The sequence below is a fragment of the Vigna unguiculata genome, chromosome 5, assembly GCF_037176805.1.
Source record: "Vigna unguiculata cultivar grain cowpea cultivar isolate G323 ecotype 2 chromosome 5, ASM3717680v1, whole genome shotgun sequence".
Lineage (NCBI taxonomy): Eukaryota > Viridiplantae > Streptophyta > Magnoliopsida > Fabales > Fabaceae > Vigna > Vigna unguiculata.
The window spans coordinates 12220698-12233674 of NC_140796.1; the positions used below are offsets into that span (position 1 = coordinate 12220698).

A 12977-nucleotide genomic window follows, 5' to 3' on the forward strand; every position below is an offset into this window, starting at 1 on the left:
AAAATACAGCAGATACACACCCTTCATGTCCAACAGAGCCAGAATTCTATAGGAAGCCCTGAACACTGACCTAATAACAGTCCCTCGAAGGGTTCTGACTCCCCCAAATGCAGATTCCACTAAGCATTGTCGGTATCATCGAAATTATGGGCACACAACGAAAGATTGCTTTACATTGAAAGACAAAATCGAGGAACTTATACAAGTGAGACACCTAAGAAGATTTGTGAAGTGAGAAGGAGGGGGATTCTCTTCCAGGGGAGAGCGAGAGAGGCGTTATGGGAAGCAACTATGAAGGGCATCAGGATACCGGGAGAGGGAAGGAGAAGGTACCCGAAGTAGGATGGAACCCAATAAAGATGATGAGTGAGATACGAAAGAAAAACTGCTAAGAGAGGTAATCAATTATATTTCAAGAGGCTTTACAGGAGGTGGAGCCAATATGTCCACAAGAAAGATGTACGTACAAGCCATCCAAAGTGTTAGTGTCGTATCCGTATGTCCCAGGCGGCACATGCCACCCAACACGTTTCGAGACGATGATTTCCAAGCTTGATCTCCAGCAAAATGACCCAATGGTGATATCAGTAAAAATTGAGGACTTTGTAGTAAGGAAAACCTTGGCAGACCCAGGCAGTTCGGTGGACATCTTGTACTGGGGCACATTCAGAAAACTAAAAATTCTAGATGAAGAAATCCAACAGCACTCAAAGTCGATCGTAGGCTTTTTAGGAGAGCGAGTGCATATGAAGGGCTACATTGATTTGTTCACCAAGTTTGGGACAGGGGGCATGAAACGAACAATAAATATTCGATACCTTATTATTGACGCTTACACCTCTTATAATATTTTGCTAGGGAGACCCTCGTTGAATACGCTTGGTGCGGTGATATTCACATATCACTTGACCATGAAGTTTCCGTCAGCTTCAGGAGACATAATCACTATGCATGTAGACCAGTCGACTGAGCGCGGATGCTATGCAGATAGCTTGAAAGAAAGACGCAGGTTGCCTCCCCGACAAACAGTGAATAATGTCGAGAAAGTCCCAAGGGAAGAGGGAGTAGACTTGACATGCGAAGTCCGACCAACATCAAGGATATATTGAGATTGGTGGGAAGGTTGACTACATTATCACGTTTCATGGCTAAGTTAGCTGAAAGAATCCATCCAATGCTTAGGCTCATGAAGAAAGCACAAAAGTTTGTATGGGATGAAGTTTGCGAGCAATCTTTTCAAGCGTTGAAGGAATACCTGTCTTCTCCCCCGGTATTGCAGGAGCCTAGCAAGGGAAAATCCCTCTTAGTATATCTAGCCATTTCCACCAATGCTATTAGTGGAGCCATTGTACAAGATCAGGAGGGGTACCAGCGACCTGTGTATTTTATTAGCAAGGTGATCCTGACAATAGAAAAGGTGATCCTGACACTCGTAATAACAACTACACTCGATCGCCCCATTGTAACTTTAATGGATATCAATACTACCGAGGTAGTCGTACCAGAGGACGAGAAATGGATGGCTACCATTATGCTATACAGCATGGCGATAGAAGTGGAGAAGACAACCCTATGATGCATAAAAAGGCTTCTCAATTCATGTTGATTGGCGAAGAATTGTATAGACGAGGCTTTTCCAACCCTTTATTAAAATACGTGACAAACCGTCAAGCTCAGTATATTATGATGGAGTTGCACACGGGAATTTGTGGCTTACATTCAGGATCTCGAACCATGGCAGCCCGGGTACTACGAACGGGATACTATTGGTCAACTGTAAAAGAGGTCTACGAGAAGTACGTTAGGAAGTGTGCCCAATGCCAACAACATGGTAACATGATACACCTCCAGTCAGAGGAATTACATGGCATTACCTCTCATTGGCCATTCGTTAAGTGGGGCATGGATATCCTAGGGCCTTTTTGCCCAGGGAAGGGTCAGGTGAAATTTTTGCTGGTGGCCATAGACTACTTCACCAAGTGGGTTGAGGTAGAGCGACTTGCCCTTATCACGGCCCAACAAGTGCAGAAGTTTGTCTGGAAGAATGTAGTGTGCAGTTTTGGTGTACCAAGCATCATCATAGCAGATAATGGTAGACAATTTGTCGACAAGGGGCTAGCCGAGTTTTATAAGGGATTCCATATCCAGCATATTACCAGCTCGGTCGAGCATCCACAAACAAATGGGCAAGTCGAAGCAGCAAACAAAGTCATATTGCGAGAGCTTAAGAAAAGGTTGGGATATGCCAAAGGTAGGTGGGCTAACGAATTATTAGAGGTTTTGTTGGCATATCGTTGCACCCCATAGTCTACAACGCAAAAGACACCCTATAGCCTAGCCTATGGAGTAGACGCGATGATCCCAGTCGAGATTGGGGAACCCTCTTTGGAAGCATTTGTTCAATACACACCTTAACGAAGAAAGTATGTTGACAAGCCTAAACCTGGTTCAAGAACTTCGAGATCAAGTACGCATTCGGGAGGAGGCATCCAAGCTCAGATCCTAGTGCCGCTACAATACCAAAGTCAAACCGTGATCCTTCCACCAGAGAGATCTAGTGTGGCACATGGCAAGTGTTGTCCGAAAGTATGAGGGAAAGTTTTCACGCAATTGGGAAGGGCGATTCTGAATCAAAGAAGCTGTGGGAAACATCGCATACAGATTGGAGCACCTACCAGGTGCCCCTATCCCAGCCACCTAGAACACCTCACATCTCAAGTTTTATTATAGTTAGTTTGAACAATTTGTGAGTTGATTGCGTAATAAATGATGTACTCTTTCCTACCTTGATCTTTTTTTCCTAAGGAAGGTTTTTGATCAAGAAGGTTTTAACGAGGCATCATAGCAATAAATAAAGCATAATTATTTCATTATTATTATTATCCTATGATTACATTATCTATTACCAAAGCACTCATACATTTCAATCAAGCACAACAATTAGTTAGTATTTTGCACTCTTCTATGGGAAAGGAAGCTTCATCAATTTAGATGATCCTTGTAACATCCCTAAGGAATATTACATGAAAATAAATAAATAAAAACGGAAATACAATAACGTCCACATTTAATACAAACCATTTCCCAAAACCACGGGAAATTTAATTTCCAATCCATAAATCCAGGAGTTCATAATTCATAAACCAAATAAAAAACTCAAAAACTCCCAAAGGGATTACATAATTTTATCAAAGCTAAAAATGTACAATTATATACATATACAATATTATTCCCCGGCTAGGCCTCGCTCCGCATCTAAGTGTCACCTGACCCACCTGTCACATCATCTGCTCCCGAATAACAAGTTATCCGATCATCGCCACACACACACACAGAAAGGGTGAGCTATGCACAAAATACATATACAAAACATGATATAAATATGTTTCCCAACCCAAAATAACATAACTAGATTTATAATTTCCAAATCACCCAACCATGACCTCATAGTCCTTCATGAGTCATATGCATGAACTAGGTCTTGGGACTTCTCTGTGCTCTCACGAAATTAACTCAATCGTGGTCCAACCCTATGAGCCTATCCTGCTCATAGTCCTGCCCTACAGACTCCTCGCCTGTAGTATAAACATTCAAGTCTCACACTTGGACCTTGGCACGCACGCAATCACCATACTATGGATTCCTCGCCCAATAGTAGCCGACGGGAACATCGCAGTTCCTTGCCCATCGTGCGCCCGACACATGCAATCACCATACTAAGGACTCCTTGTCCATTAGTAGCCGACGGGAACTCAACCAGTTCCATGCCCATCATGTGTCCAACCACTAAGCACATCCCAAACCCCTAATGGACTTAGTTCTTCAAGCCTAATCATCACACCACATGCATATACAATTTATCCTCATGCTGGACAACCAAAACACACACTCACAAGCACAAGAAACATAGTAACTCGCATAAACTCGCTTAAGCTATGGACCTCTCGCCCAAGCTAAACTCCCAGCCTCGCTGAGGCTAGCCCACCTCGCCTGAGCGAGCTTAAAACAACAACAACACCAAGTTATCTCGCTTAGGCGAGTTCATCTCTCGCCCAAAAACACAATTCAACTCACGTGAGCTGAAAAACACGCGAAACACCAAGCATGACCAAGACATCTCACTTAGGCGAGGCCATCTCGCTTGGGCGAGACCCTGGTTCGCTCAAAAACCACAAACCCTCACCTAGACGAGAAGTCGCGCTCAACACGTGCAACTTCCACACTATCTCGCTTAGGCGAACTTATCTCGCCTGAGCGAGCGTACATATCGCTCAAACCCAATCCTCGTTGCCTGAGCGAGACGCTCGTGTGGCAATAGAGTTTACATCTCTGCTAATCTCACCTAGGCGAGCTTGGCTCGTCTGAGCGAGAATAGCAGGTCTCTACACTGATTATGCACACAACAGTAGTGACACAAACATCAATTTACATTCCAATTCATACCAATTTAGTTTACCCGTATTTCAACAACACATATACGTATTTTAGACTACCTTTAGTTCCCAAAACTCCAAGCACACTCAATTACATCATATCCAATGCATAATCTCATTATATTCATACAATTGAGTCATAATTCCATTACAACAGTACCAAACCCACAATCCCAAAATTCATCTAATATCAGCACGAAATTCATCACACAAAATCTGAACGATCAACAATCATGACCTAACACATACAATTTCAGGTTCAGCTCCCCTAACCTGGAATTAGTGACCAAAATTGAAAAAGTAGAAGCCTTGATTCGTAGTCCCCGCTTGGTCCAACCCTTGCACACTCACAACTCCACTCACTATCTCTCAAATTCGTTCTCCTCTCTATAGGCACAATAACCAATTGCAGAAACCCTATTCTCTCTTCAATTTAGCTTTTTATAAGTGGCTCATGGTAGGTTAATGCAAAAAAAAAAAAAAACGAATTGGACTTAAGTGTGGGCTTAATAGCTATTCAAGTCACTTAGTGGAAATATTTTTCAGCAGCTAATGGTTATCCTTCTGCTAGGTTTTCTTTACCCCTTCACATTCATACCACCACTAATAGTTAGCAAAAATAAAGCCTACTTTATGCCCAATAAGATTTGAACCCATGACCTTCCACCCATAAGGCCATAGCACAACCACTATACCAAATCCCATTTGGTGATACTCACAAATCAACAATATCTTACAATAATAATCACATACTCATACATATCCTTAAAAATCAATAACAAAACAATTACACATAATTGACATACATAGGACTCAAACCCAAGCCCTTTCACACAAACCAAGTACTCTCAACCATTTGAACTAGTACTTTTCCACGTCATATTAAACAACAATTAATGCCATAAAGGCAACTTCTACCCGTATTTATTAATTAATTAATTATTTAATTAATTAATTTTCCCGGGTCTTACAATCCTCCCATATCCATATCAATAGGAAAGGAAGCTTCAACGCCCTAGATGATCCCCTCATACCAACAAAAATTAAAATAACACAACAATACACAAAGGAAAATCCAAAAAAAAAAAATAGAAGTGGTCGGGTACACCTCGTACTTGCCTTCACCTACAAACGAAATTGGCCAGTGACATACAAAATGGTAGACACAGCAATTGTAAACACAAAATTCTAAAGGAAGCAAGTAAAAGAGCCTTCATACACATCTTTGTCAATGTCAAAATACACATCGTCCGTGTTGAAGTTAAACAAATGTGAAGTTTGGCGTAGGGCCTTGTAGAAACCCTCATAATGTTGGGACATCACGTACCCTTCCAATTGATAAATTCGACCAGCTTTCTCAGCGTTCTTCTTCTTTGTTGTTGTCAACTCCTCCTCTAAATGTTCCAAGGCTGTTTGGGACTCCTCATCTTTTTCCTCAAAGTCCCTACAACGCACTTTCAAGGCGTTACGTTTCGCCAGCCGTTGTGATCATTCATTTTTCATATTTCTCAACTAAAGGGAAACCTTCTGTCTCCTGTTGTTGGCCTCAACCAACTCCCTCTACAAATTCTCTATCTCAGCAGTCAGCTTGCTTGTCTCTAGTAGTTGGCTTAGCACCGTGTCCAGATGGCGACCCATCACCATTGCTCTGGCATAGAATTCATTCAGCGCATACATCACAGTCTCAGGACGCATGGCTGAAACAATCTCAGCCTCCTCTGACGATAAGGAAACCTCTATGCCTTGGTTAATTTTAAGTTGTGAATCTAACAACGCTGCTAAAGAGTCAGTCGCACTATCAACAGAGGAAGTACCTCGAGACTTCTTTAGAGAAGATGGTCGGGGAGTACTCGGCCTTGCAGCGTGATCCTTATGTTTGCTTCTCTTCTTCTCCGCAGCAGGAGGCATCAGGTTGCTCTTCTGAGAAGGCATCTCTATGGGAGCATGACGGGCACTCTCACCACCTTTCCTTTTCTCCTCTTCCAGTTTTTTCCTCCTCAGTTCCAGAAACACTTCCTTACCAAAGGGACCAGCAGCAACTATGATATCTGCAAATAAAATAAGTGTTAGTCAAAACATAACAAATAGATATCTACAAGTAGTCAAACGAACGTACATACCAAAAAGATCATCGTACGGATGGGAGGACCTAAACACACCAATAATTTTTTTAGAGGAGAGTTTCTTGGGCAATTGGTCCAAATAAGACAGCACATACAAGTCCTCCTGGGTGAGGGATGCTCTCGAAAAAACCCGATACGGGGTGGGATTTTTAGTCTAGAAGAAAGGGAATTTGGGTTCACCATCGTCAAAATAAAAATATTCAGCCCCAGCTGATCAGATGCGTACCTTAAAGAACCCAGACTTAAACCTTTTAAAAGACTAAGTATAGGACGCAAGCAAGCACTAATGGTTTTGACCCACTAGGGACAACCAATTGAGCAACTCCCCAGGACGTGTACAATAATACTGCAAAAACACTTGCGGGGTGGGTTTCAAATGAAACACTCGACAGATCAGTCGAAACACTTGAAGGGACGCCCAACTGTTAGGATGCAGTTGACTAGGTGCTACTTCAACACCCTTAACACTCCCATTGTAAAGTCATCAAAAGGGAGACAAACATGCAAATCAGAAATCAAGGCCGAGTACATAAAGAAAAAAATCATGTGAATGATCTTCTCTACTGAGACAAACACTGTCCCCACTCTTGGCTCGCTCTATACTAACAATACGCTCGTCTACTGTATTAGCTACAATGTCACATTTCTTACGGAAAGCAACTATGGTCGCAAAGTTACTAAACCTAGACAAAGGGAGTTTCACCTAGGGATCTACCCATTCATACCCCGGATGACGCTGGGTCGAGAACTCCTCAGCACCTACAGAGTCGTCATCACCCCTTTGAGAACTATCACTACACGGTGAGTTGGACACGGTCCACTCCTCCTCTGAATCACTATGCCTACTGGAAAGATAATAAGCAGAGGAGGATGACATACCTGGAGTAGTGCAAACAGGATACACTCGGCTGAAGGTTAGCACACTTCTTAAGTGGATCCTTTGCTCCAACACCAAGATCCCACCCCTATTTATAGAGGAGCCCCTCCACAAGGACAAACCTCTTATAACTGTGAGATCTAGCTCCATCCAACGGTTGTCAGCACATTTCCTTTAACTCCCCACCTACTAAATCTCATCTGACAAGACAGCCTCGAACAACGAGCTGAATTAATACTTTCTCTTTCCCCACAATTAAAGCAAGTCTCATAAATGCAAGTGGTTGGGAACACCCCGACCACATTTCCAAGGCAGCGCGTCATAGCCTCTTGTGAACTTTGTTCACTACGAGCCTAGGGGGGCTGGTGTTGGTGTATGGTCGGGTACGTACCAACCTAGTAAGGGAAAAATGGTTGGGATCATGCCGACCCGAGTGTGGGGAGCTCTCGCGATCTGGCCCAATTGTTGGGGCATTTCTCTAGCACGACGCAGACGACCCATTAAGAGTGATGGCCGGGTATATCCCGACCCTTTTGGCCGTGTATATCCTGGCCCAATAGAGTGACATATGGAAAATGGGATTATGGCGTAGAGGTGTAGAGGAGCAACGCGCAATCTCAGCCAAGAAGGAAAGAGTTGATATTTAAAGGCGTATACAGAGACAAATCTCAGTCAAAAAGGAAAAAGTTGATATTTGGAGGGGTACAGATAGACAAATCTCAGTCAAAAAGGAAAGAGCATGATATTTTGAGAAGTACAGACAAGCGAATCTCAGCCAAAAAGGAAAGAGCTGATCAATGACAAAGTGGCAACATGCAATCTCAGCTAGTAAGGAAGGAACCGATGTGTATAAACTTAGTCAGAAAGGAAATAGTGGATCCTCGAACACAAATGGCCCACAAATAACAATAACAGGTCCATTAAGACACTAGTAGAAATTAAGACCTAGTGAACACGTAAAGGTATGCTTTTCTCACTTTATACCAATTACACCTCATATCGAATCACTATTTGACTTGAGCGTCGGAGTGCCAGCAGGTATCCCCGCCCTCGGAGTGCAGACGGCAGGGAGATCCAAGAGGAGTTCAGAGAGGAATAAAAGGAGGTTCGACACAGAGGGTTCTTGAGATCGTCTGGTTCCGCACTAAAATAATATCAATCAGGTACAAAAACGATGATAGATATAAAGACAAAGACAGAGGATTAATATATATATATATATATATATATATATATATTCTAATCTCCATTTTTAATTTAAAAATTTAAATATTACTCATACTTGTATCCAGTAAATATAAAAGTTTCTCATTAGAATCAAGATAAATTTGATCGACGAATTCATTTGTTATCACTAATTGAAAATATCACTTCTCCCTCATAAAAACATTCACCAACATTAAAAAACAGACACTTAAAAATAGCTTGCTGATTATTAAAATCACAAGTACAAAAGTTACAAATTTTCTTACACACGCCTTCATCTTCAAACATGCACATTTCAAGTGTCAAACTACAAATTTGTAGATGGTCCGATATCGATCAAATAATGAGTTATACGATAAGTCCAATAAACATTATTATAGTAAATTTTATATGATTCTAAAAATATATTAAAATATGAATTTTAAGCTTAACTCTATCTTACAAATTAATAAAGTGTGTAAATTTGTCTCATTTTTTGTTTATGTAATATCACCAACAACATCAAGCAAATATTTGGGCATAAGATACATACGAGCCAAATATACTACGCTAGACAATGCTTAATAAGAACTTAAGATATAAATGGAAAAATGGCCAACCAATTATACTAAACAAGTTTCAAAGGATATATGAAACATGGAAATACAAATTGAACACTAGAATTAATCGAACGAAGTGACTCTTAATTAATTGTAAAGTCACTAATTGAAATTTAAGATGTGAAACCGCCATCAACATAGAAAATTTGTCCAGTGATGTATGATGCAGCCGGAAGACAAAGAAAAGCAACGAGTGGTGATACTTCGTTGGTTTCTCCTACACGACCCGAAAATATCGTAGATGTAACAAAAGCATCAATCTCTTTCGGTCCAATTTTTTCCTATAAGAATAGCAATGACCATGATATATCAACATATGAGCAAACAAAAACATAATGGTGTGTCAAATTTGAAAGGATAATGATATTTTGACTACTAAATTTTGACAACTTTTTTTTACAATATGAAGTATCATCTTCTAAGTGATTTTGAAATATTAAAAATGAGATAATGAAAAAATAAAAAACCGATGACACATAAAGTTGTAAGTGAAAGTTGTCAAAATATAATAGTAATAAAAATCATTTTCCAATTCGAAATTACACGTAACAGAGTTTCACAAGTACCCTAATACCCCAATGACCGATGTTCCATAATATACGAAGTTTGATTATATAAGCATGAACTGAGGAAGGAATATACTAATAAATAAAGGGTATAAACACGATAAAGAAGGTGCAATTTACTCCAATTTTGTAAACCAAGCTCTTCTATAATTGCTTATAATTGCTTATTTACTAGGAATTCTTGAAGGGGACGTTTTTTATCATTTTAAAAATCATTTAAATACTTTTTTAAACATTAAAAATCATATTGAGTATTAAGATTTCAAATATGAATTTGGTTTTATATTAAATAAAAACAATTAAGATAAACAAATATATAAGAAAGAAAAATAATAAATACGTTATTTTAAAAGTTTGGATTGAATGTAATATTTTATATGATTTTATTCATAGATTATGGTGTCAAATCTACGTCACGTTTTCATATCTCCAACATACCCTGAAAGATTCAAGGATTGAAGTCCAAATTGGTCCAGGTGCTACAGCATTTGTACGAATGTTATCCTTTGCCCACTCCAATACTACGTTCTTGGTGAATATATCCATAGCTCCTGAATTAAATTATGGAAAATATCTTTTGACTACTAAATTTTGATAATTTTTTCTTATAATTTTAGGTGGCATCTTCTAAATGATTCTCCATTCCAAATGATTTTCCATTTCTCCATTTTTTCATTTTTAATATTTCAAAACTACTTAAAAGATGACACATCGTTATAAGAGAAAGTTATCAAAATTTAGTAGACAAAATATCATTGTCCTTAAATTATATATTTTGTTTCTATCAACAAGTTATATTAATATATGTGGAAAATTAGAAAAAGAAATTAGTATGTATACCTTTAGCGGCTGAATAAGCGGATAAAGATGCAATAGCTTTTGCACCAGCAATGGATGAAATAAATACTATGCTCCCATATCCAGATTGTTTAAGAAGTGGGTGTGCAAGTTGAGTCAAATGAAACACGGACTCAAAATTGGTAGCCATTATAGTTGATACATCTTCAGCAGTGTGATCTGATATGTCCTTTGTTATTTCTATCGCTGCATTGTTCACCTAATACAACCACATAACAAATAAACAAATCTTAATTATATTCTTAATCTTGCTTCAGAGTTTTTGCAGGGAGTAGATGAATTTAAGATGGGTGGTTGAATAATGTTACCATAATGTTAAGCTTTCCGTGGAAGATTGAGGAAACAGTTTCCATAAGCTTCTGTCGTTGGTGGCTATGTTTGACATCACAGACTGAACCAGAGACGTTGAATCCCTTCTTCTTCCACTCTTCCAAACACTTATCAATATCATCTTGCTTTCGTGAACATATATGAATAGCTGCACCAAATTCTGCCAGTTCCTCTACGATGGCATGTCTAAGACATTCAAAAGGAAGAAGAAAGATTAGAATATAAAAGGAAAAATGAATGCGAAGAGAGAAGAAGATTAAAGCATATGATGAGATGACGAACCCAATGCCTCGGGTGCCTCCTGTCACAAGTGCTGTCTTGCCATGGAGTGACCACCTATTGTCCTTTATGCCGCTCAGCTTTGGTTCCGCCATTTTTGCTTCTGATCAATCCTCCAGAAAACAGAAAACACAGTGCTCTCTCTCTACACGTTTTCACTGAATAGTTGTGATGTGAAGCAGAAGCAAGAGCTGCAAGATAGCTCTCTTTTTATATACATGTCCAAGTTCTGATACATTTGTGGCTGTGAATGATTTTAATCTTATCGCCAAATAAAATGAACCTGAAGTGGGTCCTCAGAAAACAAAACTCGTTGGCCCATAACTATGCATCTAGGAAACATGAGTTTTTTTTAGTAGTATGCGTACATTGTCTTTCGACATATTTGGTTTAATAAATATATTCCGAAATTAAACTTTGTATGTTAAGTTTATTATATTGATCTCATTGAGATAAAGTACTAATGGAAAAATAAACATGTACAAGTCATTTTAACGGAATATTTCACGCTGCACTTCTCATAATGAGTCCATGTCATTTAGTTATGTCAGCATTAGTGTTTAGTTGGGATTAATGCAATTAAAATTGTTTTGATTCTATATGCGGATATAATCAATGGACAAGATGTTTTGGATATACTCAAGGTATATAACGACAATTTTAAGTCCATAAAATCTATCACATTTATAAGAATATATAGTGAGAGATTGTTAACAATTTGGGTCATATATATATATATAAAAAAATATATATATATATATATATATATATATATATATATATATGATAAATAATTAGATGTGTCAGAGTCGTCATATTTTATTAGTCAATTTATTGAAATGATCTGATTAATTATATTTATAGTTAAGAGTATAAACATTATAAAAAAATTATTATTTAGTGGGAGTTAATTTATGGACGTTATAAAAACCCTCCGCAAAATCATAATATTTAAAATGGTTGTGTTAAGTTGTGTAAGTGTTAAGATTAATGGGGATTTTAATTGTTTTTTGAAGAGTTCTATAACCTCCGTAGATTTCTACACCTTTAATTCCCTTATTTTTTTAACCTTTCCCTCCAAAGTTTTACATTCTCGCTCTACTCAAGGTTTTTCCATACATTTCCAAACCCACATTCTCATTTTCATTCAGAATGCTTCCTCAAGCTCGATTTGGATTCATCAAACTGGCATTCATCCTCTCATCTCCGTCCAAGGTTTTACACTCACTTTACTCATGCATTTTCTCCAAAATTTCCAAACACTAGCATTTTCGTTTTTGTTCAGAAAGCTCTATCATCAAATCGGTGTTCTGAAAGCTCGTTCTGGAAGTTCGATTTGGATTCATTAAACCGACGTTCATCTCCATCCTCGCTCGTCCGCCAGTGCTCGTCCTCTCCATCGTCGCTCATCGGCCAGTGGTCCTCGATTAATGTTCGTTGGCCATTGCTCATCTCTCAGTGATCGTCTCTTAGTGAGTGTGAGTTTGACCCTAATTTTTTAACCCTCTTTGATATGCAGAGAGATGTAAATCAATTGCTAGTTCTTTAATTCTCCATTTTTTACTCACAAGTGGACTTCGGATAAATTGAATGGTTCATGTTCCTGTTGTCTACATAATCGGAGCATTTATCCCAGCGACCATGATTGTTGTTCTTTATTTCTTTGTGTTCCCTCCTTGCTTAACTTTAATTTGTCGTATATTAAT

At 38.8% G+C, this 12977-nt stretch overlaps 2 protein-coding genes across 2 annotated transcripts; one reads left to right on the top strand and one right to left on the bottom strand.

Annotated features, from left to right (window-relative positions):
- Window positions 1-539: 539 nt before the first annotated feature.
- On the top strand, window positions 540-1109 carry LOC146886083 (uncharacterized). Its single transcript, XM_085673296.1, has one exon. It carries the CDS (start codon window positions 540-542, stop codon window positions 1107-1109), a length of 570 nt encoding a protein of 189 aa, XP_085529422.1.
- An 8109-nt stretch (window positions 1110-9218) lies between these two features.
- On the bottom strand, window positions 9219-11504 carry LOC114183172 (tropinone reductase homolog At5g06060-like). The gene is made up of 5 exons (XM_028070092.2): window positions 11275-11504; window positions 10971-11178; window positions 10645-10861; window positions 10243-10355; window positions 9219-9519 (listed from the first exon to the last, which is right to left on the bottom strand). The coding sequence occupies exons 1-5, from the start codon at window positions 11364-11366 to the stop codon at window positions 9352-9354; spliced, it is 798 nt and encodes a 265-aa protein (XP_027925893.2). The 5' UTR covers window positions 11367-11504; the 3' UTR covers window positions 9219-9351.
- Between the last annotated feature and the right edge of the window lie 1473 nt (window positions 11505-12977).